General features: G+C 40.8%; 1 protein-coding gene across 1 annotated transcript in view; it reads left to right on the top strand.

The window, feature by feature from the left end:
* FBN1 (fibrillin 1) overlaps positions 1-27,693 on the top strand; it is a 230,747-nt gene that overhangs the window by 96,351 nt on the left and 106,703 nt on the right. The window contains exons 6-9 of the mRNA XM_047736217.1: positions 9,802-9,999; positions 13,383-13,508; positions 20,453-20,578; positions 26,224-26,382. Of these exons, the coding sequence (XP_047592173.1) occupies positions 9,802-9,999; positions 13,383-13,508; positions 20,453-20,578; positions 26,224-26,382 (609 nt within the window). The remainder of the gene's footprint in view (positions 1-9,801; positions 10,000-13,382; positions 13,509-20,452; positions 20,579-26,223; positions 26,383-27,693) is intronic.

Genomic DNA, 27,693 nt, shown 5'->3' with positions numbered 1-27,693 from the left:
CATGCTGTTTTCCAGAGTGGCTGCACTAGCTTGCATGCCATCCAACAGTGTAGGAGGGTCCCCCTTTTTCCTCATCCTCACCAATATCTGTTGTTTCCTGACTGGTTAATTTTAGCCATTCCGACTGGTGTGAGGTGGTATCTAACTGTGCTTTTGATTTGTATTTCCCTGATGCCGAGTGATATTGAGCACTTTTTCATGTGTCTGTTGGCCATTTCGATGTCTTCTTTGCCAAAATGTCTGTTCATGTCTTCTGCCCATTTCTTGATTGGATTATTTGTTCTTTGGGTATTGAGTTTGATAAGTTCTTTTTAGATTCTGGATACTAGCCCTTTATCTGATAAGTCATTTGCAAATATCTTTTCCCATTCTGTAGGTTGTCTTTTGGTTTTGTTGACTCTTTCCTTTGCTGAGTAAAAGCTTTTATCTTGATGAAGTCCCAATAGTTAATTGTTGCCCTTGGTTTTCCTTGCCTTTGGTGATATTTCTAGGAAGAAGTTGCTGCGTAGTTCTAGTCTAATCTTTTCTCAGATTCCCAATTTTGGTGAGTGGCTGGCCACATATCCAGCTTCTGGAGCCAGAAACCTGAAGTCATCCTTGTCTTTTCAGTTTCCCTCACCCTTCACATGCAAACCATCTTTAAGCACTGTTGGTTCTCGGCCCCCACAGACACCCCCCAAAGACACCCCCACCTGCTGGCAGCTCTCCACTTCTGCGTCACCACCTTTGTCTAGCCATCACCATCTTTCCTCAGATCCTTCAATAGCCTCCTTGCAAGCTTCCCATTTCCACTCTTGAACCCTCTATGCAGTATGCTTTAAAAATAACACGTGTGTTTTCAGGGGCTTCCTGCTGAGCTTCAGGCCGAATCCAAATTCTTTACCATGGCCTGGAATGTGCTGTGTAATCCAGTCCCTGCCCAATGTTCCAGCCCCGAGGCGTGCCTCTTTCCCCTTGCTCTTTGAGCTGTGGTCACAGTGGCCTTCTCTCGTTACTGGAGAAGCCAGGCCCTCTCCTAGCTCGGAGCCACTGTTCTTGCTGTGTCTTAAACCTCAGAATCACTTACTCTCACTTTGCACAGTTGACTTGCTCTCATCCTTTAGGCCTTCATATAAATAACCATCTTCTCTAAGAAGTCTTCCACGGTGGGTATCCCTAATTATTCTCTATCATGGCAGTATGCTTACTTCATTTGTATATGTAATCACAGCCTCAAATCTAAAATGATTTTAAATGTATTCACCTATCTGCTGACTACTTCCCCTGCCAGATGGTAAATTCCATGTGGTCAGGGACTTTCTCATGCTGCTCGCTGATACAGCACGGTAGCTCAGTAAATATTTGTTGAATGAAGAAATTCTTGATTACATTTTACAACTGTAATGCTTACCCATTGAATCTGATCATGGAAGTCGGAATGTCTGATTTTATTTTATGCAGTGGGATATTTTAGTTGTGGTAAAATATACCTAACACATAATTTGCCATTTTAGCCATATTTAGATGTGTGGTTCAGTGGCACTAAGTACACTCACATAGTGTGCAACCACCACCATCATGTCTCCAGAACTTTTTCACCTTCTTGAATTGAAACTATACCCACTGAACAATAACTCCCACTCCTTGCTCCCCTCAGCCCCTGGCAACCACCATTCTACTTTGTCTCAATGAATTTGCCTCTTCTAACCATCTCATATTGGTGGAACCTACATTGGAATAACACCAATCAGTTAATTTTTATTGTCCCTTTACAAGCATAGGCCTTTATTCTCTAAATGTGAAAATCTCATTTATAATTATGATTTTCCAATTTTAACAATAAACTTTCCATTAGAATTCTTCAGAAACCGAATTCCCTTCAGATAGATTTTGTATTTGGAAATTAAGCAATATTACAAGGCACTTTTAAGATACACAAGTTGATCTAAGAATATGTCAGCCCTGAAAAGTTATATTTAATATCATTGATCACAGGGCCCTTTACTCTTATGTTATTAATCTTGCTTTTGGAATGTAGGGGATGTTTTATGCTTGGTGGCTTTGAAGAAAATATAAAAGAACAAATAAATCATATGGTTATATAATACTATTGTTTTTGTCTTGCTGTTCAATAGCTGATTCTCTATGGTGAAACTGCAGTTTGGTTTTACACGGCGTTCATGCGAGCCGTTTTCAAAGTGCATAAATCAGAGCCAGCTGGTTCTTGAATGTGCAATTTGCAGACCACAAAAAATGAAGACCCTCTATGATTTTATTATCTTCATGGTAAATATATCACCCAACCTAGAATTTGAGTTCTATCCACCCCACCACTCTTTTTTTTTTTTTTTTTTCCTAGTAAAGGTGGTTTGGCGATAACATTGGGGGAAAGTGAGAATCAGTCAGAACTCGTAGGATGTACGGTGAGGGGACAAATGGTGTCAGGTTAATAATTATTCAGACATGAGATATTCTCTTCTCTGAAAAGATTGCGTATTGTTTTCTTCATCATGGAACGGAATAAAATGTGGTAACAGTCTTTTGTGGTTGAGTTGCTGCTGCACATAATCAGGTTCCAGAACTATGGTCTAGATTTGGTCAACTACTTAGTCTGCATGTTAGAATTAAAAGGTGTACATCACCTTATTTCTGTAGTTTTGAATGATATTTATATTAAAATGTATACTGGTTGATACTTTTATAATTAGAGAAGTTAAAAGTCAGCAAATGTTAACAAAAGAGTTTTGTGCTTTTTCTTGTGCCCTATTTCTAAAATTTTTTTAAAAATTAGTTAATAGTGAAGCTCCATCTCAGATACAGTTACTAAAAGATAAACATTTTGCACAACGTAACTTAGTAAATTTTGCCAAAAGCTCATATTCTTTAAATAACATTGTGGAGACCGTATTCATACTCGTATCTTGTATGTTGTATTTTATAAAAATGTATAGATTAGAAAGTATATTTGAAATTTATTGTGTCATTTAAAAAAGAAAAACATAGCTTGGATGAAATGAAAGAGACAATATTGCATAGGACAAGTAGCCCAGGAAACAATTCTTATGCTCTCAGAATTTTGATTATTAAACACTTACATTACACAAACTTACATTAAAGTTGAAATAATAATATAAAATATACCCATATACCTTCTACCTGCATTAAATATTTAACATTTTTCCACTTCTATACACATAATATTCTCTATGTGCTTATTTGTTTATGTGTGTATTGATATTATATAATATGTATTAAATATTCGTACATAATATATAAATGTAATTATATATTATATATTTTTGACATCTAGGTATATACTTATATATATTTGTTGTCTGTTTTGCTGAATCATTTGAAAATTAAGTTGCATACATCACACTTTACTTCATAGATAACCAAAATACCATGAACATATCTAAAAGAACATTTCCACAGTATATAATACATAGATAAAATTTCCCCAGTTATATCTTCTTGAAACAATCCAATTAAGGTTCAGTTATTATGTCTTTTTAATATAAATAATTCCTTTACCATCTTTTTTTTTAAGAGGGGGATCATTTATTTTTGGAAAAGTTCAGAACAGTTGCCTTTGAAAATCACACGTTCTAGGTTTTCTGAGTGTTGCCTTCTGGTGTCATTGTCTTGTTGTTCTACCCCATATGTCCTCTCTGCTACAGATAGGGTCTGAGGTTTGACTATTTTTGGCATAAACTTCACAGATGATATTTAGTACTTTCTATTTAATGAAATCAGGAGTCATGGAGGTATTTCAAGGTGATCTATAATAGTGCAATTCTTGAGGAAATTAAAAGTTTAACTTTTGGTGTTACTGATGCTAGCTTTGATCAATGTCTTTGGAACCTGGGTGGAGAATCCCCCTGGCATTTCACTCAGGTACCGTGTCTAGCACTGGGCAGGGCAGTTGGAAGTGGGAGCTCCTGGTAGTGGAGTGATGTCATGTATATAGATGTGCTTTGTAACACTGGGAGGGGAAGAGCTTAGAAACATGAGATCAGTTGACTGTTAGGACAGTGGAGCAGTGGGTGGTTAGCCTTCTTAAATTTTGATTTGTTGTTTGTTTTAGTGAGCTTGTGGTTGGTATAATTAATAAAGGACATAGTGAAGTGCCTCATAATCAGTCAACACTATGGAAATGAGCACAATGGGATTGGACTATATTGAGTAACAGTGATCCCAGCTCATGGGCTTTTCACATTTCTAAGATTAGACCTTCAGGTAAGCAGTCAGCTATCTTGCAGACACCTCCAATTAATAATGGAACATAAGCACTTCTCAATAAAAGTTGAGAGAGAGAGAGAGGAGAGAGAGAGAGATTGAACTTAGAGCCCTAGAGGGCAAAATCATTTTGGGGGGCTTATGGAAAAGGCAGATGCCCAGGTTCCGTGCCACGTCTACTGTATTGGATTCTAGGGGATGAGAATGGGGCGGGGGGGGCTTTGGGAAGGCCGGGGTGAGGCCCAGGCATTAGTATTTTGCCAAACTTCCCCAGGTGATTTGGTTATGTCCTAGGGTTAAGAATAATTGGAGAAAGAAGAAATGGCATCAGTTATGAGACTAATGATGATCATGGAACTTCTTTGCTTTGAATTTCCACTGACTGAAAGTTCTTGAACTCTTTCCTCAGGAGGTTGCATTGATGTTCCACACGTTAGCAGGCTAATGCATCCCAGGCCAACCTACCTGAAAGGAAGAAGCACGCTGTGACCTTGTCATGGATAAATTGATATCTCATTCTTTTGTTTGTAATTTTTATGAAAAGAAGGATTTCAAGTAATTGGAGCCTACTGCCCCAAATTATATCCTTGTGCCTTCCCTGTAGTTTGTGGTTTAGTGACTGGGCAGGAGTGACAAGAATTCGTTGTACCACAGAATATTCTTTCTCTGTGCATGATGCCTTTGCTTCAGGGTGAAGTCTGGTTACAAATGAAAGTGAGGTACCACTGTGGGTCCCAGCATTCTGAGCCACAGCTCTGGGAAAGGGCTGAGGATCCAAAGCCACACATAACACGTTGGTCAGATCCTAAGTCTTGAGGCTAAATCTATGAGGACGGTGAAATAGCCTTGGAGCCTCAACCACTCAGAATGGGAACACGTAGATGCAGAATTTCCCATGAACAAGCCACACTAAAGTAAGCCAGTTAAAAGCAATTAAAATTGCATTTTAATTTGGGAGAGGCTTGGCCTGTTGCCCTAGTTCATGGAGGTCTTATGGGGAAGTGAGTGTGGAACAATTTGCAAACAGAAAATATTTTTAATACTATATTTTAGTTGCATTAGGAGTAATGATTTATGTTAGAAGGAATGAGTCAAACATTACCCAAGCATTGAATTAGGCACATTCCCTGTCTCGTGCTGGGACTATCTGAAAAAAAGAGTATGTAAATTTAGCCTAGTATCACGTAAGTGCTATGGGAATAATTGTAAATAATTGGATTATTAGTAAGGAATTGGGAGTGTGGGCAGTTTTTTTTTTTTTTCCTGTGGTTAAAGTATTGGACAAAAAACAGCATAACTTTGGCAAGCGAAATGAAGCACAGGACAGAAAGCACAGGCTGCCAGAACAGAATGACATTTGAAAACCACGTTAATGGAGCATTTACCTTCCAAGAGGTTTTTTGATCCAATTCTGTTTCATCCAGATTATGCCTCTCTCTCTGCACTCAGCAATTTTTATTGACAATGTGGCCCTACAAATACATTTTATGTCCACTTACTAATCTGCACTGTCACATGGTTTGGTTTTCTATCCATAGCATTATTTAAAAATGTGTTAAGTCTAGATTCTGTTATACCTACTCCAACTGTTTGCCAAATATCCAATATATTTAATAAAGTTGGGTCCCTATGCATTCTAGAGATGCCTAATGAAAATTGTCAGAATTAACTGTTGCCATTTCTTTCTTTTTTTTCTTTTAAGATTTTATTTATTTATTTGACAGAGAGAGACATAGCAAGAGAGGGAACACAGCAGGGGGAGTGGGAGAGGGAGAAGCAGGCTTCCCGCTGAGGAGGGAACCTGATGTGGGGCTTGATCCCAGACTCTGGGATCATGACCTGAGGCAAAGGCAGATGCTTAACAACTGAGCCACCCAGGCACTCCAGTAGTTGCCATTTCTGTTCCATGCATTTCATATTGAAATGAGAGTAAAAAGTCATTGACCCTGGAAAAGTCTGAAGGTTATTTTCTTTTTATGAGGGTGTCCCAATGAGGAAGTCGTGTCTGAAGTCATGAGGCCGTGTCAGATAGGACTGAATCAGATTGTTTTAGTATTTTGTAGCATGCCTTGATTTTGCTGGTATCAGTCTCAAAACATGTTTTACACCTACCCTAAGTCTCTGCGATCCTCATATATAAATCTTTCTGGTAGGCTATCTTGACAAATGAGCAGCAAAACCAAATCCAAGCAGTGTCGAAGAGAGGACTGTAAATTCAAATTCATGTTCCATTATGCTTTTTAAAGATTGAAAATCTTTAAATCTTTAAATCTTTTAAAATCATGCCACCATGAGTCTGTTTGATTCAAGCACTTGCACTTACCTCCATAAATTAAGAGAAGAAACAAACTTATATTTCTTTCCTTGTAACCTAACACAGAAGGCTTTATTTATTTTTTTAAATAAAAGATTATGTTGCTATGATCTTTCTAGCCTGAGAAATATAATATGCATATGTAGTTATAAAAATCTTGGTGGCTGTTTCATGAGACTAAACATTTTTCATCCTCAAGGAGTTCATCAGTGATGTATGGTGAATGCTGTGTGTAATAATGAAGAATTGGAAACAATTTAAATGACACACAGTAAGAAAATTATTGAATAAATTATGTTATAATTTGATGGAAAATTATCCATCAAATACACCCATTAATGCAACAATTAAAATCATATTTTGGAATAGTGGTTACATGGGAAAATGCTCTGGGCACAGTTAATATTCAAAATTATAGATTTAATATAATTCCTATTTTGTGATAAAGAAAAAAAACACATGTAAAATTAGGTTAAGATAATATAACCAATATGTATGAAAGATTTCTTTAGGTGGAGCTACATGTGATTTTTATTTTCTTGTTTATGTTGCTACCTTTTCCTAATTGTCTGAAATAATTATTTTTGAATCACAAAAATATGTAATAAAATGTTAAAAAAAGAAATGCCATATGTTAGATAAAGATGTATTAAATGCCTATAGGTAGTATTTGGAAGAATTGAGCCAAATAATGAAGGATTACAGCATTTGACTTTGCCCATGTGTTTACTGCCTTTAAGAGAACTTTTGCTGCAAACTGTCATTGTGTTGTCATTTTTCTTTATTGACAGAATGAAATGAAGGTGGAGATCTATTCAACGGCATTTAATTTTTGTATTTTTTTTAAAGATTTTACTTATTTATTTGACAGAGAGAGAGATCACAAGTAGGCAGAGAGGCAGGTGGGCGGCGGGGGGGGGGGGGGGAAACAGGCTCCCTGCTGAGCAGAGAGCCTGATTTGGGGCTCGATCCCAGAACCCTGGGGTCATGACATGAGTAGAAGCAGAGGCTTAACCCACTGAGCCACCCAGGCGCCCCTAATTTTTGTATTCTTGCTTGAATTCAATGCTATGTAAGAAAATAGATTTTGAATAGATCTGACATATTTTGAAACATAGTAAATAAAATATACCTAGAATTTGGCTATATAAAACTGAAAAATAGGGGCGCCTGGGTGGCTCAGTGGGTTGGGCCGCTGCCTTCGGCTCAGGTCATGATCCCAGGTCCTGGGTTCAAGCCCCACATCGGGCTTTCTGCTCAGCAGGGAGCCTGCTTCCTCCTCTCTCTCTGCCTGCCTCTCTGCCTACTTGTGATTTCTCTCTGTCAAATAAATAAATAAAATCTTTAAAAAAAAAAAACTGAAAAATAATCAGTAGGCTAAAATAAACGCACGAACAAAGTAAAAAGACAATAAACTGAGAAAGCAACGAGATAAGCTAGAAAGGTGGGTGGGGCCAGGACATTAGAAACTCAAGGGAAAGAAAGGTATAAGGTTAGTTTTTTGGACACTGGTCGTGTTTACATACAAGCTAAACAACTTTTTGACCTGTCTGCATATCCTGTACCTGTGTTTACTTAATATTTTTCTTTAAATTGAGTTAAACTTTTTAAATTCATCCTCACATAGCAAATGTATTTGTGAAATATGAGTCCGTGATGGTTATGATTTTTAATAATACAAATCATAATTGACAAGTGACTATTAAACCCTGACCATCTAAAGCCATCTTGCATCCCATCAGCAATACACACAGCACGGTTTGGCAAGCACTTGCATGGAAAGGGAGATGTGGAGATGGGGACTTGACATTTTGAGCATGCTGTCCGTCTCTCAAGTGCTACCATAATTTGGGCCTCATCCTCTTGCTGAACTTGAATGGGTGACAAGTGAGCTGCTCAGAAAGCTCGTCTTTCCACATGGACATTAGGGCAGCATGGGCATGAAGGCAGTGCAGTTGAGCACAGGAGGCTCATTCCAGCAAGAAAAAAGTGAGAGTGAGGAAGAACATTTAGTGAGAGGGAGCTGCTGGGTCATAACTGCAGCAGAGCAAGCAGGAGAGAATTCACCGAACAGAGGCGTGCCTACCTCCCTAGAGGAAGAAAGAAGAAAAGTCAAAACCTAACCCAGAGGTTTCATCAGCACACATGGTGACTTTCATAAGCTGTAGAATTCAGTGGTGAAAGGAACTTACTGGATTTATTTATTTTTCTACTGGATCCCTGGACTCATAGGAAACTACCTATGCATTTCTGAAAATGACATGGGGAAGCATGCAGTTTTGGGTAGTGGGTAGACACTCATGGGTCTTGTCACAACTCAGCTTCCCTTATCTGTCAGATATACAGAAGGAGATATTATGGTCTCGATTTCTCTCAGAGGCTGAGGACAGCCTGACTTTGGTCTTCTCTGCTCACTATGTGTTCATCTTCCTTGTTTTTTGGCTGTTCAATCCAGATTGACTTTCTCCTTTTAGCAAAACAAAACAGAATAGAACAAAAACTGAGGCAGACTTCTTTTAATCCAGTGAGAGTACTTGGAAATTCTCCTGTGGCCTTCACCTATCGCTGTCTGCTTGACGATGGACTTTTGCCCAAGGGTTACAATGATTTTGGACCAATGCCCTTACTCTTTACCTTAAATACCTAATGTCTTCACATGGGTAAATATTTTAAAATGCTTACTTATTTGTTTGCTTTCTTATTTTTTGTATTTGAAATAGGATGGGCCCAATCCAAAAGAAATGAGTAACCCATTTCTTTTGTTCTAGGAACTCCCAGGAAGAAGGTGCCATGACTTGCCTCATTGCAAACTTTGAAATTTTTTGCTTTCTCTAGCATGAGTAATAATAGACTGTAATCTCCATGAGGACAGGGATTTGATATCTTTTAATCATTTAAATTTCCACATCAAGCACGGGGCCCGATTTATAGTAGGCACTGACACATATTTTTGAGTGGATGAATGTACGTTAATATCATAATGCTGTGTACGTATAGGACCCCACTGTTTTCCATTCACTCATTTGATCTTAAAATGGTGTCTTCACAGTGGGTAGGAATTGGTGCTTTTATCCCCATGTCCTAGGTGAGGAACATGGAGGTGAGTGATAGAACGGTCTGCCCAAGGCTTCACACAAAGTCACTGATGTGTGGTTCCATCCCTGAAGACTCTTTCCCAATTTAGAGTCACGCGAGATGGGGCACAGCTGTTCCTTTGTGTGATGGTTCCTGCTTTTCTGGACCTTCATGGAATTCTTCCTTATTTTCAGATTACAGGACAGGCCCGTGTTTCACTGTGGTCAGCAACCAGATGTGCCAGGGACAGCTCAGCGGGATTGTCTGCACCAAGACACTCTGCTGTGCCACGGTGGGCCGAGCCTGGGGCCACCCCTGTGAGATGTGCCCTGCCCAGCCCCACCCCTGCCGCCGAGGCTTCATTCCAAATATCCGCACGGGAGCCTGTCAAGGTAAGCCTCTGGCCCATGGCGTTATTCATGGATTCATCTTATTTGCTCTGGAGAGCCATTCTCTAGTGAAGTTGGAGAGAACGGAAAAGCGGTGTCAGAGACATAACTTTATGATTTCGCTGACGGCATGATATCCAACTTAGGCATGAGGAGCGTGGCTCAAGAGGGAGCAGCTGGTCTCTCTGGAGTTTTCGTTGCCAGCAGTTCCCCCTCCGACCCCAGAGGTGTTTCTAGGGGCTGGTATGATTCTGTTTGCAGCAATGCTGTGTGTTGTAGCAATGCTGTGTAGAAACACCAAGCAAAATCTGTGAACAAGGTAGTTTGTTTTTCTCAATTTTTTCCCCTTCGTTTGATATTGTTGGAGTTCCTCTGTCTCATGGGTTGTACTTAGTTGACCTCAAGAAAATTGTTCCTCTCTCCATTCTACATGCTACATTATGGATTTTTTTTTTTACAAGTCAGAAATAAATTAAGATTTGTTTCACAGTTTTAAATATCCCCAGATGTCGCCTGTTCGCTTCTTCTCCTGCCTCCCATAGAAGCCCTTACTCTGTTTTTGGCTTTGATTCCTGTTCTTCCAGCTGTACAAATTCTTTTATTGTCTGGATGTCTGGCAGGAAACAGGAGGAAGTGAACGGAGGCAGTTCAGCACTAAACTGATGGGATTGAAAACTCCCAGGCTGTATCTGTTTCCTTTAGACATCTTCAGGGCTTTTTTTTAGCAAGTTGCAATATTTTCAGCAAATTCGGGGTACGCTTTTCTGAAGCAGACACATCCTAGTTTGGTTTAATTCTATATGTTGGTTCTAAGGCTAATAGGCAGTAAAACAGAATTTGGGTTTAATCCCACAGGTCTGTGGGTCTCCATTAAATTATACTTCCACAAATTCCACTTGTGATAAGCACTGTTGGTCCTGGCTCCCAACTACTATGTAAAATATAACATACAGCTCCTTTATGTGCCGTTCAACTTGTCCTTCTACATGTCAGGAGCAGCAAGAAGTCACTTCGGAATGAAGGAATTACAGAGGAGTCTAGTGTGTGATTTTAGAAAATAAAAAGTCAGTTTTATTCCCCCTTTCTCAGGCACCTTCTTTATTTTTTCTCATCCTTAGAAAGTCCCAGTGAGTTTTGAAGAAATTCTTGGTCTTGGTGTCTTGAAGGCAGCTACGACCCATGAAGGCACTGACTTAGACCAGAAAGCCAGAAGTGGTGTCCATGAGTCCTTGTCAGAGGTTGACACACTAAGAGAATTGGGGCAAAGAGAATGAAGAGGGAGAGGGAAGAGCGACTGCTCTGTGGCTTTAGTATGCATTTCCTATGGTCTCGACTTATCCAGGATTTTCTTTCTGTCCCTTCCCGACTCTGCTATTAGACATCCAAGGTGGGGGGGGAAATATTTCTATCAGAAATTTTGTGAAATGCATGAAATCAAAATGGTAGTCATATTGCCAATTTGAGAATGAAATTCGTCGTGTTTGGTTGTTTTTTTTTCTGAGTGATTCTGCTATTGGCTTGGGAGCTCTGTCCCTTTGCTGTTGTTTTCAGACCTTGAGCCTGATGTGAGGGGCCTGTGGGCAAATGGGTTCATAAAGGAGCTTATTCTGTCTTCAGTCTCGGAAGGTATGGCCTGCAGAGAAGAGCCCTCATTCATATTTCCTCTTGGCCAAAAATTATGACCAACAAGACTATCAAGTTTTGCTTATATGTATCATCAATTTCAAATAACATTTTAATAACTTATTCATGTATCAAGAGAATGGAAACTTCTGGTCTAAGACAAAATTGAGATCAGCTATAAAATATAATCTAATTATACTCCACATGTAGTGGTTCATTTGTGGGCTGGGACAGTCCATTTAAAACAGTGACACTTTTCTAGCAAAATAAATTGTTGCTCCTTTAGTATCCTTTCCTTCGTGTCAACTTTTCTCAAGAACACAGGTTATTAGAGATCTTAAAATTGGTGATCACTCTCTTGCTCATACAATGAGGAGTAAAACAAGAGAGTACACTAGGTTTCCAGATTTCTTAAAGAATATCCAAAGTGAGGGAAAGAAATGTTAGACTGCCTCCCTGGGGGTTCCTTTATTAAACTAGTCCTTTGTGTGTGAAGAGATGGAAAGAATGTACATCATGTATTTTTTACAATCTTTCTAACTGAACGTAATGAGCCTGGAATGATTGCTTTTGTTCCTAGGGGGTTCATATTTGGGGCTACATGTGGGACCACAATTATTAGGTGCCAGGGATATAGCTGTGAACAAAACAAAGAACCTGCTCTCTGAAATTTGCATTAAAGACAATGGATTTGTGAAACAAAACAAAGCAAACGAGTATTTATCAGGTTGGCTGATGATTCATCCTATGGAAAAAAAATAAGCAAAAAGGGTGGTGAATGGTGGCTATTGCTGTTAGATTGGCGGGAGAAGGATCCACAGCCAGAGTGGAACAGAGACCTGATGGACAGGACAACATGAATCTTTATGCAGCTTTATGGAGGGAGAATAATTCAGGTAGGGGGGCACTCCTATAAAGCCCCAGGCAAGTGCATCCTCGGTATTGTTAAGGAATGGCAAGGAAGCCGGTGTGGAAGGAGAAGAGTGAGAGAGGGAGGAGGCCAGAAGTGAGGTCAGAGAATAGAGGGAGCAGATAGAATCTTCTAAGATAAGGGCTTGAGTTTTGAGCTGGGAAGGACACACTCTGACTTACCTTTAAAAAGGTTCCCTCTGGTGGCTGCTGTGCCAGCAAGGTGAGTCTGCAGCTGAGACTACACATTCATCTGGGGTGTCTCTCACTTCTTAGTCCGATATCCTGGGTTGTTTAAGTTTTACTGTACAAGGCAATTATACAGAATGGAAGGTGAACATCTCCCATTTCATTTGCATTAAAACATTCACTGTGTCATGTGATCCAAGTGATCTTAAGTAAATTCTGTTTTAACTGAATCATTCAATATAAGTCTTAGAGACAGTTTTACTATTGAAATGTGTTGCATTATGATTTTGAGGATTTCTTGAATAACTCTAGTTATTACTGTCCGCCTTTTAATCATTGTATCCCAGTAATTGGCAGCATGCATAATAAAATCCATAAAAATCAGTGTTAATATTCCCCCCTACATAGGGAAGACAGAAGGTAGGAAGAGTAACAATATTTGTGACTTCTTATAAAACATTATTGACCAAGTTATGCTACTCAAATAATTGATTTTACAGGTAGTTGTAGGAAAGTTTCTCACATCGTATTCCAAATATTGTAATGGACAAATAACTCACTGACATAAATATGGTAATATAATTGTAGACAAACTATCACATTTCTTCTGCAGTGACTTATATGAATCTCTCCCTCTCCTCTCTCTGTCTCCTGAAATCTGACAGATGTGGATGAATGCCAGGCCATCCCTGGGCTCTGTCAAGGAGGAAATTGCATTAATACTGTTGGGTCTTTTGAGTGCAAATGTCCTGCTGGACACAAATTTAATGAAGCATCACAAAAATGTGAAGGTAAGAAATATCATGCTTTGCAGTTAAGGGGTGGAGGGAAGGCAAAACCCAAATCAATGACAAGCTTTATTGCAAATTGTTCCAAAATCCTTCTGTCTTTGTCATTCCTGTGAATGTGTAAATATCGTATTCTTACCAGAAATAATATGCCTTTGTGCTATTGAACCAGAAAAACCCTGCAGCTTTTTCCACTTTTATAGACCCCAAATAAGAGATCCAGCTGAATCAAATTAAATATTAAAACATGAAATATTTTTGAACCAATATTTGGGTTAAAATGTTCAAGACACATGTTTTTGCATAGTTCTAGAGACATGAATTTAAATTTAATCATTAAATATTATTCAAAAAGACATCTTTTGATGTTTTTCTAGTTAAAATGTATGTTTGATTTTTTTTTGAGAGATTAACTCTTATGTTTATGCTCCTGACACAAATTTAGTATTTCCTTTTCTGCCTATCAAATGGAAGCCTTTTAATGTTAATCAAACAGAAAAATAACGAGGTAAATTTGCATATTTGTATTTAGTTTACAGATTGAGCTCCTGAAAATGTGTGTAGAGAGAATGTGCTCGTATTCACCACTATTGCTACTTGCCAAAAAGACCCTGGCATCCAAGGCCATAATAAATGCTTTTTCCATAAGAGGGAAATAAGTAGGCAGCATCAAACTCTCTTTTCTTTGATGAGTGCACATGTAATGTCTGGCGGTAATGTAAGAAGTTATCTGTCACATCAAACTCAGCAGAGCAAACTTCATTTTCAGCTCTACTTGGTGGGATACAAAGTTTCATTTTGATTCATATGCACTGCTGTTGTATCAACTCCTAAACCCCAGCAAGGAGGACTAGTTCATTCTAAGTCACTTGTCTGGGATTGGGTCTGGGTCCTTAGTCTTCTTTGTGAATAACCACAGTATATCATATGTGGGAAAGACAGCATCTGATTTCAGGTGCGGTTCATAAATTACACAGAAGTTTAATATCTACTTGCCCTGAAACTGAAAAATCAGAAATTTGACTCTGCTCAAATTATCTTTATGGGTGCAAATTGTTTTGAAGTTATTTATCATCATAGAATTTAGAATGATATGTTCTTGAACATGCTATACCTGGTTGAGGTAGCTGTGAAAAGTACTCCAGTTCTAAGGAAGTGGGACCTCTTAAAAACATTTTAAGTTTCAAAGAACAATAAAGTTGACTCTTACAGCCCGCTGTATTCTAGAAGTTATATTGTAGATCTATGTCAGAAGCAGAGAATGTTAATACTGAACGGGATAAAGAACATGACCAGTTGCACACTTTCAAACTAAATGTTTGAAGTCATTTAGATAGTGCTAAAATTCCCTTCTTTGGATTCCCACTCTGGTACTTGTTGTACTATGTTATATTGTCTTCTCTCCTAGCTGTAAGCCATAACCTCTAATATTAACATTTAATAATTATATTTCCTAATATTTTGAAATTTTCAAAATATGATAGTATAGGTTTTCAGATACCATTATATATGTCTCTTTATGCCATTAAGAAGCTGTTAGGTTTATAAGAGCGTGCAAAATCCACATCAGCAGTGGGTCATGTATATATTTTCAGGCTTTCACAGCTTGATAGATGCAGCTCAGATGGGGTCAGGTTTAAGATTTACGGCAGTATGGTCCCTATGATTTGTCCAGTCTTCATTGTTTTCTGGAATTCCATAGCTTCCAGCTTAGAGCAAAATTTTTTCCATTGTCCCTTGCCTTTCCCTCAGACCTGTCAGTTAACATGGGTCATAATCGGTCACCTTGCACATTTGTGAACAAGACAAAAGATGCACAGATTTAATACTCAGACTGAAAGAAAACTCATTCAGTATCCTCTGTTAATGCTAAGAAGCCTATTATGGTGGTGTGTCCAATGGACAAAAAAAATTCAGTCTGAAAATTACTTAATCCTTTTTCACAAATATTTTTTTTTCCAGCTACATATTGAAATCAGTAGCAAGATAAAAACAGCATACTTTTGGCTAGACCTTTTTTTTTCCTTAGCCATCTATGGTTACATTAAATTCAGATGATGGGGTTTTTTCCCCCTCCCTTTTTATTTTTTTATGCAAAATTGATACTGGAAGAGAATACCCTGTTTGTACTATGTGTACTCTGGCCTGGAAGCTGGTTTGGGTATTGTTGCCCTGTCTTACTGGGGTAGGAGAGTAATCAGAAAGTCCTCCAAGAATGTCTGGTGAGCTGAGTCCCCTCCTTCAGCTCTCCCTTGCTTTTCTCCATTTCCATGCCTCATTATGGGAATGTCGTGACTCTGGGCATAGGATGATTGATAGGATGGTCAATTGAAGGAATGCCAGAAAATCTAGCCCACACCACTGAAAGGATGAAGAGAACATCTGTGTGCCCTGGGAAGATGGTCAGGCCACAGTGGGATTCTGTGCCCTTGTGAAAATTGTTCTGGCACCTTTGCCATTACTCTGAGTGGCTTTTTGAAATGCATCTTCCTCTTGGAAAGGAAAGAACTGGGTACCTGGAAGCCCACAGTAATTTATTTAAAAAACCAATTCAATCAAAAATTGGCTTTAGCAAATTTACAAGATGTTAACCTTCATTCCCTCAGTGATGGTAAGAGCAGTGTTTTTGTGAGATCTTCCTTTCGCAGAATTCTCCCTTCTTAAAATATCCCCTTCCCTGAAACTTAAAAAAGTCATAGACCAAGTTTTATATCAATGCATGTAATTTAGATTCATTTGAAATGTAAGTTAACAAGCTGAAGTTGTTAGATAACAATTATTAGAAGAACAGATTGAGATTTATAGCTGTGATTTGAGAAAAAGGGAAACAGAGTTCATGCCCACCTTCCCTGTTGATTTTTCCAACGACTCTCGAGTGCGCGCATTGAAAGAACACATGAGCCTTTTCTTTTCGGAAACCAAGGCCATATTTGCATAGGTTACTGTGGGAGGAAATTAAGAAATAAAAAGTGTAATTAAAGGATTAAGTTTTATTTCTGGAAGAAGTCCCTTGGATTCCTAATTAACCACTAATATTTTGGGATTTAGATTATCGCCAGCCCAGCCTTCAGCAATTATAATAGCACTGCATGATGTGAAAGACTTTTTAAAAATGTAGCTCTTAAGCCTGTGCACTCCCTAATGCATGGCCAAAGCCCTGGAGAATTCTCCTTTCTAAAAGAATGACATATTTATCTGATGGCTACTTGCTCTCAGGGGCTCTTATCCTCTCAGGCACCAAGGAGAATTACTAGGACTACTTAGTCCACTGGTGTAGCTGGAGCTGCAGTCTGTGCAGCTGGTTGTAAGCCCTTGACTCCCACCGTTTAAGGTCACCAGCTCCCTACATGTTGCTGAACAAAATCTCTGTGGCGTAGACATAAGAGCACTAGGCACGAGGCAGACTCAGTCCTAGTCTTGGTCATGTCCCCGGTCTTCTGTGTGAAGTTGGATAAGTCAGTCACCAGCTCTGAGTGACTTCGACTTTCAGATGAGGAGTTTGAACAGGAGAGGATCTCTGGGGCTCCTTTCCAGGTCTGTAGTCCAGACTCCGTCCTCACATTTCTCATTCTTTCCCAGCTGTGATCAGAGAGCAGGTGCTGCCTAAGAAACCATGCAAGTCGACATCTGTGGTATGACTTAACATAGCATGGCTGGTGTTTTTTTTTTTTTTCAATGTGACTTGAAGAATTAGCTTGTTTGCTTTTTAGTCACATATTTTACACTAGATTTCATGTGTCCAGAAAAGCAATGTTCGTCTCACAGATGAACAGGACCAGCAAAGCTGGAGAGAAAGGGTCTGCCATCCATGTCCCTTCTTGGGCTCACAGCAAGAGACCAGTAGCTCTGTCCTCCCAGCAGCTCTGCCTCACCCTCCCACCCCAGGGAACCAGGGAGAAGGATCCAGAGCACAGAAACAGCTCTTCCCAGACAAGCCCTACTTCCCACCAGGCCTCCAAAACTGATTTACTTTATGGTTGGTGCATGATATAAACTGATTTACAGAAATGCTAAGAAATCCACTGATCTCAAATTCCCTCCCACATGGGATCCCTGAAATTCTATTAAGAGGAGATAAATGCAATGTGCTAAGAGCCTGGAAAAAAATAATAGATTGGTATGAATGAGTTTCAGAGGTTAAGTGGTTTCAATTCCAGGGCTTTATTCTGGCCTTTTACTGTGGACGGACTTCACCCCAGCCTGGTCACGAAATCAGAACTGCTATTGTCGAAGCAACGGGGCTGAGAAGCAAGGAGGTTAGCAAAGTAGAAGGGCTCTAGACCCGAGAAGAAAAAAGGGTTTGTCACTGAGGAGAGGGCAGTATAGGGAATTCAGCACCACTGAGATTCCTTCAAATCGAATAATTTAACCCAGTTCAGTTTTATCTTTATCTGGGTGAAATTGAGAGTGGTGCACATGACAGTGTGTTTCCTGACTTCCTAAGCTTTGGGGGAGAGCAGGCACCTGAGTGGGAGCCCTGCCCCTCTCCCCACTGCCCAGCGCCTGGCACTTACACTTGGAGACTGGGGTCTAGTATCACTTTGTAAATGAGCCTTTTTGCTCTTACTTCGAGTTTTACTCAGGCTGGTTTTCAGAAGGCTTCAGTGTAAAGCAAGAGTTATGCCTGGGCACCAGAATTCTAGAAACCAGCCCTGTGCTCATACTTACACCGTGAGGATTAGATGACTTGACACACACGAAACCTTTAATCGACGCCAGAAGCTCAATACCTGTCCGTGCTCCTGATTATTGTTGTTGCTAGCATCTCGGTAAAAGGGCCAAATCTAACCTAGCCAGCATGTGGAACAGGTCTCCTCAGTCCTGCCAGTTCTTTCTATTTTTTAAATAACTTCTTTTTATATGTTTTGTCACTTAAATAACCTCTTTGGTTATTGGTGTAAGTGGTCTTGATAAGGATGGTAGTAGTCATTTATACTAACAGGTAGAACATTATTTCTTTTAATAGACACTATTTATTCATATGATCATTGGTAAGAGTTCGCTGACCCAAACATCAACCTTTAGGGACACTTTGAGGAAGGTATGTTCTTCTTAAGACCTCTGTGTTACAGCGATACATCCTCTTCTATCCTTAAATGAGGTTGTTGAACCCTCTAGGCTAAACATACTGGGTTTTGTTGTTGTTGTTGTTGTTGTTGTTGTTTGAGAGAGAGAATGTGTGTGCGTGCTGGGGGAGGAGCGGAGGTTAAGAGAGAGAATTTCAAGAAGGCTCCACAGCACAGAGGCCGACGAGGGGCTCGATCCCAGGACCCTGAGGTCATGACCTGAGCTGAAATCAAGAGTCTGACATTTAACTGACTGAGCCACACAGGTGCCCCTTGTTAGTTTTTAAGTAGGAGTGTGGCTGGTAAATGTAGGAGGCCTGATTGTCTTAAAATGTGTCTTCTGATTTTATGCTAGTTCTAGAACCCTAGACTCCGTCCTTGGCTGTTTCTCAGCCTTTCACTGACTCCAGTGAAATGTCTATCCATCAGAATAGAATATACATCTTTACCATTATACAACTTCACAATGACAATGCTGTTTATGTTAGCATTGACTCTAATATAAGCAGGGAAATATTGTTTGCTTTAGCCTCTAGCCTAGTATAGAAGAATGAGGATTTTGCTTTTAAAAAGGTGAAACTGCACGTAAACAATGTCACTGTTGCCTTTTTGACTAACAGGGTGAACTTGAGTCAGAAGACCCTTGAGTCTGGTCCACTTAGACCTCTATTTTGTTTTACAAGTGAAGTGTGGTACTTAAACTAGAGAGGAAATATCCTTTGTTTCTTTAAATTTAGGGCTTTCCAAGTGCCAACGGTATAGTATGGCCATTGCAATACTCGCAGAGGGCTTGGGTTAAAATGCCCCTGTCCATAGGTGAGTGCAGAAAGTCCATTCCTCTTGGGGTCAAGGTCATGCAGATACCATGTGCTCTGTGTTTACTTATAGTCTAAGCTGGAGGTTGTCCATTTCCTTTCTCCCCTCACTGGTGCCACATCTATTGACAACTGTCAGTGTCTGAAGCTGGTTCTTGAAGAGCTCCCCTTGAAGGAAATGGTTGGATTTGTCCTAAGGAAATTTTAGTATGTCCTTGGAGGAAACCAGTGGCCTCAGGCCTTTAGGGCTAACCCTGACTGTGGCCTCCATTGACGTCCCAGGCTATTTGGGAATTGGAATGGTTTTCAGAGCTTTCCCTGCCGGGACAGATGACCAGATCATTCACTCATCTCCAGGATCAGTCACTGGGTATGGGCACCCAAGCTGGGTGTAGTCCCCAGGGGAGGTGGCTCTCTGCGGCTCGAGCAGTCCGAGGAGGAGCTGAGAACCGAAGGTCATCTAATGAGAGTGTCCCTCATGCTAAGACAACAAGCTCTCCCTTGAGAGGGATCTGGGTGGAGTGTCCCAGTGTCCCCCACAAATCACTCACTGAACCCAAAGAAAACCATCATCATGGCCGTTTGGGTGCTTCTTAGGACACCATGATGGCCAAGTCTTGGTCCTACTCAGACCACATGCTCTTCTCGATAGGATTTCAGTATCTGCTTGTGGAAAATCAGATTGAGAAGAAACACAGGAAATGATGCAGAATATTGAATAAACATAACGGGAGCCTAACTCAAGGCAAAACATGGAGAGAACAGGGAAAACCACATCTTAAGCTAAATGACATTTGGAATACTAGCATGCTGTCATTACTTGATAAAAGAGTACATGGTTTTATATTTTACAGGGGACATTTCTATTATTTTGCTCTAATCTCTTGAGCTTTGTAAGTTCCATGGGTAAGCCTGAGTTGAGAGAGGAAACACCCACCGTTTGAACTCTTTTATAGGCAGGTTTTGTTCTGTGGAGATTGGTTGGATCGGTGTGATGTCTGAGCCTTGTCATGGTAACAGTCTTGTACTGTGTTCTGAGGATGCTAAACTCTTCTTTATGTTCCAGATATCGATGAATGCAGCACCATTCCTGGAATCTGTGAAGGGGGAGAATGCACAAACACGGTCAGCAGTTACTTTTGCAAATGTCCTCCTGGTTTTTACCCGTCTCCCGATGGCACCAGATGCGTAGGTGGGTATACTTCTAAACAGCGTGTCTGATTCCCATCAATCGGTTCCTCAACAAACATCTTTGGAAACACGTTTGTTCAAGGGGGCTAATAATTTCTCACTTGATGTTAAATGTAATTTACATCTTTTTAAACAGTTGAGCACTCTCTTTAAGAAAAGAGGCACGTTGTGGTCTTGTATTAGGACTTTACCTCCCAGAAAGAGGGAGGATCCAGGAGCCCATACAGATATCCTCAGCCTATAAATTAGCTTTGCAGTTATGCGAGGGTCAAACCTTCCAACATTTCCTGGGACCTGTTAATTTAGGTCTGAAATTTTGCAATAATCTCTTAATGGGTCTCCCTACTTCCTGGCTTCTCTACAATCCATCTTGTCAGATTTATCTTCCTAATATAATGCTTTGATTAAGTAACTCTCATGCTCAAAAACCTCTGGTAATTTTCCATTAGGATTAGGAAAGGAGGAGTTTTTTAGTCTGTGTTGCATGGATCTTTCAGGTACAGCAAAGGTCTCCGGAGCTACAGGGGAAAAGGGCCCTGCCTCCCACTCCCTGCCCCTCACATGCACAACAGTCCAGGCAACTCTGCTTTTACCTGGTGGTGTGCTGGCTTCATCAATTAAATATCAATTAAATAAGGGACTTTGTTGTTTAACCAAAAAAAGTTTTGATAACTGCTGGGTTTAGCGATTGCTAAGACTTCCTCCAAAGTCCAGTTCTCTAGAGTAAAGTTCAAGTTCTGGAGTGTGCAGGGCCTCCACTCTCTGACCTCTCTCAGCCTTGCTGACTTAGCAGTGCAGTCCCTGCATCTCACAACTCAAACAGGTCATTTGTTTTGATTCCTTCCTGCCTTGAATCATATCTATGATACCACTCAGGTTACTCTTCTTCCCAGCTCAAGCCCCCTTTGATGCTTCTACTTGGGTTCTCTGTCTTTGAAGATGTCCCAGATCAGCCTACCTGAAAGCAGTTTCTCCCTTGCCTGAGGATATGCTTCTCATAAATGGTCTCCTGGGGAAATGTTATGTCTGTATGTCCTTATCTCCCTAATTAAGTTGTAAGCGCTCCTTAAAGCCTAAATAACTGCTATCCTCCTACATCACTGGTGGTTTCCGGCATGATTCCTTGCTTGTCATAGACACTCAGTTAAGTATTTGTTGAATATCAAAATGAGCACTTCCTTATTGTTTGGGCAAAGCTAGGGAAGCCTATGGCACATGGCCTCGGAGAAAAATGAACACAATCTTTTGATGTTTTTTTCTGGCCCATATTTTCAAAGACACTCAGCTTCACATCCTCACCACAAGGCATGAATTTCAGAGCCAAACTGAGTTGCACTTGAAATTCTGAGTTCCTTTGTACTTAGTCACATATAATAAAAGCTGAGGGTGGTCTCTTAAGTTGACATTTGAATAAGTACAAGCAGTGAGGGAAGCATATCTGCACTTTTCCTTAGAAACAACAGTGATTGGGGCGCCTGGGTGGCTCAGTGGGTTAAGCCGCTGCCTTTGGCTCAGGTCATGATCTCAGGGTCCTGGGATCGAGCCCCGCATCGGGCTCTCTGCTCAGCGGGGAGTCTGCTTCCCTCTCTCTCTCTGCCTGCCTCTCTGCCTACTTGTGATCTCTCTCTGTCAAATAAATAAATAAAATCTTAAAAAAAAAAAAAAAAAAAGAAACAACAGTGATGCCTGGATTGCCAGATTTTCCAGGATCTCTCCATCTATGCTGGCACCACAGGGAAAGAAATATCCAGTGCAATTCAGGAAGCCCTTTTTTCTCCCCAGACTGTCCCAATTCACATTTGACATCCTGTAATCATGCGTAGCAGAGAGGTAGATCAGAAGTTCTTTGCTGGCCAAATAATAGGTAGTTTGGTTTTTCCTCCCCGCCCACCTTCCAAGAGAGCCTTGGATTAAAGTGATTAAAGCACCTTTACATATCAGATGGTTTACATTTTTATCAGTCTTTTACCATATATGTTCATGCTATTTACAAAGGAAGGGGAGGAACTAGGATTCAGGGGTGACCTCCTTGGTGTGAGGTGTTTTGGGGAAATTATCTGACTTCATGTTCACAACCACACTGTAGATGGGAAGAAGCTAAGGTTTACAGGGCTCAGATAAGTAATTTGGTTCAATTGTTTAAGCAGGTAAGATGTGAAGGAGCTGGAATCCCAGCTTGGGCCTGAGCCCACAGTTGCAAACCCTCTCATTGCTCCCTCCCAAATGACCAATGGACACAGTAAACCCCTTCTTACTATATACCTAGACCAATACACTTTCTTCTTCTTGGGAACTTTATTATACCCACAATTAAGACTTTGTTATAAAAAATACTCCAAGTGACATTTCTGCCTTCCCTAAGGCTGATGTCTCCTGCCATGGTAAAACCACAGAGACTCCCCCAAATGATCCCTAGTGAAAAGAAAATACATGTAGTCTCCAACTTACAAACAAATCTAAGGTTCGTTGGTCAGTTGGCTGGTTGGAATTAGTTAATCTAACCAATAGAAAACCCCGCCTGCAGCCAAGGGTCTGTCGTATCTTCCTTACACATCTCTTAAGCACGAGGTTCCACTTGTTACCTTCGGTCACCACATACCAAGGCTCTCAGACCTCCATGTCCCCAGCATCCTCTTTGCTCTGTAAGCTCTTGAAGTATTTTTATTTTTTTGTTCTGTGATCATCCTCTGGCACTTTAATAATACCTTGTGTAGGATAGTCGTTTCATGTCAGGGTGTTCTGTCTCATCGATTCCCAGGAATCCTGCTGACATCCTGTACCTAGTTTGGGCCTCACAGCTCCTAGCTCCTGGGTGGACACAACGAAGTTAGTGATTGGTTAGGAGAGGCCTACTGATAGGCTAGGATGACCTGCAAACATCAGGTTTTTTGGGTGCAAACACCCAAAAAAAAGATAAGTTTTTTCCTTAATGTATACTTTTCGATATTATGTGGTTTCTGGGTTCTGAAAGGGAGGGGTCCAAGTGATTCAGAAGGGGGGAAGGAAGAAAGCTTTCTACTCCTTTTCTGCCAGATGTCTCGGCCAGAGCAGATTCAAAATAGAAAAAGGTGTCTACACTTCCTCCCACCTCCCTTCTGTCCTCCAAATCCTAACATTCTTCCCCCTCAGCTTCCACCTTAGGCTCTTTGCAAAGTGATCCAGCCCCACGATGGCTTCCTTCTCACTTCCCTGGGCACCACTGCCTGATGGCATGGGATACTTGGGGCTGGTGTGCCCAGGGGGTGATGGCTCCCAATGGCTCCCAGTTGTCACACATTTTCCCTTCCTTAGTAGCCCGTAGGTTTGCTTCCAAATTACAAGTTGTGTCAATGTGTGTATTTTTAACCAAAGTTCTCCTGCAAAAAGAGAAATTAGCAAAATGCTTACTGTAGGTGCAGGGGCCATTTGTACCTCAGAGTCTGCCCTCAGCCCAAATGTGGCTGGTGCGGTTTTTAGCCCCAACATTCACCATTTTGATCAAGAGTTTTCTCACTGCTGATTTAACATGTAAGTGAGCCAGCTGGGCAGTAAAATAGTATCATAGTTAGTGTGTGAAATAATAGACATTAGCCCATTAAGAGTTTGCAGCTGGCAGCTGTAGGTTCCAGTTTTGCTCCAAAAGATAGCCCGCACTGAAAATTATATAGACAAATTTTGGTCAAGTGTTTATATTGAATTTTGAGTGCCAAATTCATCTGAAACTGGGATATAAGCCAATTTTGAACATTTCTTCCCATTCTTAACAGTCTTTGGTTTCCATGCCCCATTTTCTAATTGCTGAGAATATAAATAATTAGTGGCTTTAAAGCCATGAAAAGGAGAAGTAGGAAGTTCTGTTGCTCCTTCTTCTTCATAGGGAAGGTGCCACCTGTGGCTTCACGGAGCCTAGCCTGTCTGCACTCCTCTCTCCAGCCATTTACCCTGGACCAGGCTGGAAGGAAACTTGTTCTGTCTCTGCTGAGACTAGTAGTCTAACTGGAGATGTAGGAACGGGGCCACAAAAAATCTCTAGAAAGCACACTTATACCTGCCAGTGGTTTTAAGTGTTTTTCAGAAATAATCTTGTTTTCTTTAAAGATGATCCAGAATTTTATTTTATGGTTTGTCTGGATTTTTTGTAACCTTCTTCATGGGATATTAGTAATTTATATGTTTCTAAATTAGCCTTGCTTTTTATTTCATTTTATTTTTTGATCTATTGCAACCTTCAAGACCTGAGAGGTCAGTGTTCTTAAGTACGATGTACATGAAAACAATCTTAGGTATGAACTTCTTTGATCAAACTTGAAGTTTAGGGGTGCCTGGGTGGCTCAGTGGGTTAAAGCTGGGGATCCTGGGATCGAGCCCCGCGTTAGGCTCTCTGCTCAGCGGGGAGCCTGCTTTCCTTCCCCTCTCTCTGCCTGCCTCTCTGCCTGCTTGTGATCTCTGTCTGTCAAATAAATAAGTAAAATCTTTAAAAAAAAAACCTTGAAGTTTAGTGTTTAGACTTACAGGAAACATAGGGATGAAGTTTTAACTGTAAAAAAAGAATATTTTATAAAAGAATTTACCACTTACATTTCTTCCAATGACAAGCACATTTAAAATATGACTTGCTTTTTTACTTTATTGTATATGGACTATGCAGGGATATGCTTTCCTTAAAGAGAGGTACATCATCAGCATGTCAGGGGTAATCAAGCTGTTCTGTACTTAGCTACCTGTGTCGCCTATTTCACTGTGGTTCCTCAAAGGCCCATGAAGCAGTTAGGTTTCTACTATGTCACAGGCTTTTTTTTGATAGCCTAGACTTGCACTTCAGTGTGTCAATGTTACATCAGTCAGACATGATGTAACCCAATAAAAAGTGGTATATAGAAATATGTCTTCCCCTGTTGCTTTGAGAAGATACCTTTCTGCCAAAAAAACAAAACAAAAGAAAACAAAAAACCAACCTTCAAGAACCATTGTATCCTATAGGACTAAGAACTTGGAATCACATACATTTGGAACTTGTAAATAATTTGTGCCTTATAAAATCTGTTAGGGCCCCAGGACAAAAGGAAATCTTGATTAACAAGCATTGGATCTGACTGCAAAGTGGCTCACTCCTTTAAAAAAAACAAAAAAAAAAAACAAAAAAAAACCCAAAACCTCACACGTCTGACTCACAGTTACAGTCTGAAAAGTAAGAAAGATCTTTTAGAAATGTAGACTATAGTGCAGACTTCATGTTGTTTTAAAATAGATTTATATCACTATTTGCCTAAAGTGGCTCGAATTAAGTAGTTGGAAACCAAGGACGACAGTCTCCCTTCAGTATAGAGACGTGGCTTTATAACTAATTAACTGTCATTGCCAGTGATTCTCTGAGACTCTCTTTTCCTATGGCACATATGGTTGTAATCATTTGTTCCCACCTTGGGGATGGAATGTGGGACTTGGGCCAAGTGCACCAGCTCGCAGGGGCAAAAGGTGTGAGACGAAGGGAGCTCTGACCAAGCATTGTTCCTGAGCCGCACACCCAGCTTTCCTTCTGGGGGCTGATAGCGTCAGCGGGTCCCGCCAGAGCCCAAGTGTGAAGCACCGAGGTGCTGGGGCAGGAGGCTGTTGTTCCGAGTTCCAGCTCAGTGATGCCCGTGTGGGTGTGTTTCTTTGTTCTCTCAGATGTTCGCCCCGGATACTGTTACACGGCTCTGGCAAATGGGCGCTGTTCGAACCAACTGCCGCAGTCCATAACGAAAATGCAGTGCTGCTGTGATGTTGGCCGATGCTGGTCTCCGGGGGTCACCGTCGCCCCTGAGATGTGTCCCATCAGAGCCACGGGTAAGAGCCCTTCCTGTCATCTGCAGAGTGTCCCAGTCCCAGTACCCACAAGCCCAGTGGCGATGTGTGTGAGGCACATCTGGTGGAGATCCAGGTAAGTGAAAAAGATTCCGGAAAATAAAAGCGGCGACTCCAAGGAAAATTTCCCCAGACGATGACTTGGGAAACTACAGAGGTCTGTACAAATAATACTGTTTTCTGGTACTGCTTCTTACTGAGCTTGCTTATCACCACAGAATAGCAACCTTCTCCGGAGGACTTGTCCTCTCTTCCTCTTGTGTGTTTCTTTTGGCTCTCAAGGAGTTCTCCAAAGCTCTGCTGAATCAAACTCACTTATCTCCAAGCCTTCCAGAGTTATGCCGGGTACATGTCTTCTCCTTCTTCCTTAACACTTGACCTTTCCTCTTCCTTGGTGCCAATTGTTGTTGACTTCTTTTTTTCTTTGTAATACCTCTTACGTCCATCAGATTCCTTCCATCTACACATAAAGCTCATTTTCTCTTGTCTGGACCATGGGAGTGGCCTCGTAACTCGTCTCTATGAAATCCACAGCTGCCATATACGTTTCCCAAAGCATAATTCATCTGAAGTTCAGTTAAGAAAATTATGGCGGGGGAAAAGGTAGGGAAAGATGTCCAGAAAAATTTTCCCAGGATAAATTCAGGCGTTATCTAGTGGTCCAAGTCACGCCAATCCTTGAAAATAAAATTTTACTAGTTGGTGGACCAAATACCATCCTCATTTCTTTCTTTTTTTTTTTTAAGATTTTATTTATTTATTTGACAGAGAGAGATCACAAGTAGGCAGAGCAGCAGGCGGGGGAAGCGGGGAGCTGAGCAGAGTGCCCGATGTGGGGCTCGATCCCAAGACCCTGGGATCATGACCTGAGCCGAAGGCAGCGGCTCAACCCACTGAGCCACCCAGGCACCCCCATTCTCATTTCTTTTTTCTTTTTTCTTTTTTTTTTTTTAAAGATTTTATTTATTTATTTGACAGAGAGAGATCACAAGTAGACGGAGAGGCAGGCAGAGAGAGAGAGAGAGAGAGGGAAGCAGGATCCCTGCTGAGCAGAGAGCCCGATGCGGGACTCGATCCCAGGACCCCGAGATCATGACCTGAGCCGAAGGCAGCGGCTTAACCCACTGAGCCACCCAGGCGCCCCTTCTTTTTTCTTTTTTAAAGATTTTTATCTATCTATTTATTTGACAGAGAGAGATCACAAGTAGGCAGAGAGGCAGGCAGAGAGAGAGGAAGGGAAGCAGGCTCCCTGCTGAGCAGAGAGCCCGACGCGGGGCTCTATCCCAGGACCCC

Source organism: Lutra lutra, chromosome 7 (assembly GCF_902655055.1).
Source record: "Lutra lutra chromosome 7, mLutLut1.2, whole genome shotgun sequence".
Lineage (NCBI taxonomy): Eukaryota > Metazoa > Chordata > Mammalia > Carnivora > Mustelidae > Lutra > Lutra lutra.
This window is presented reverse-complemented; position numbering and strand designations above follow the sequence as displayed.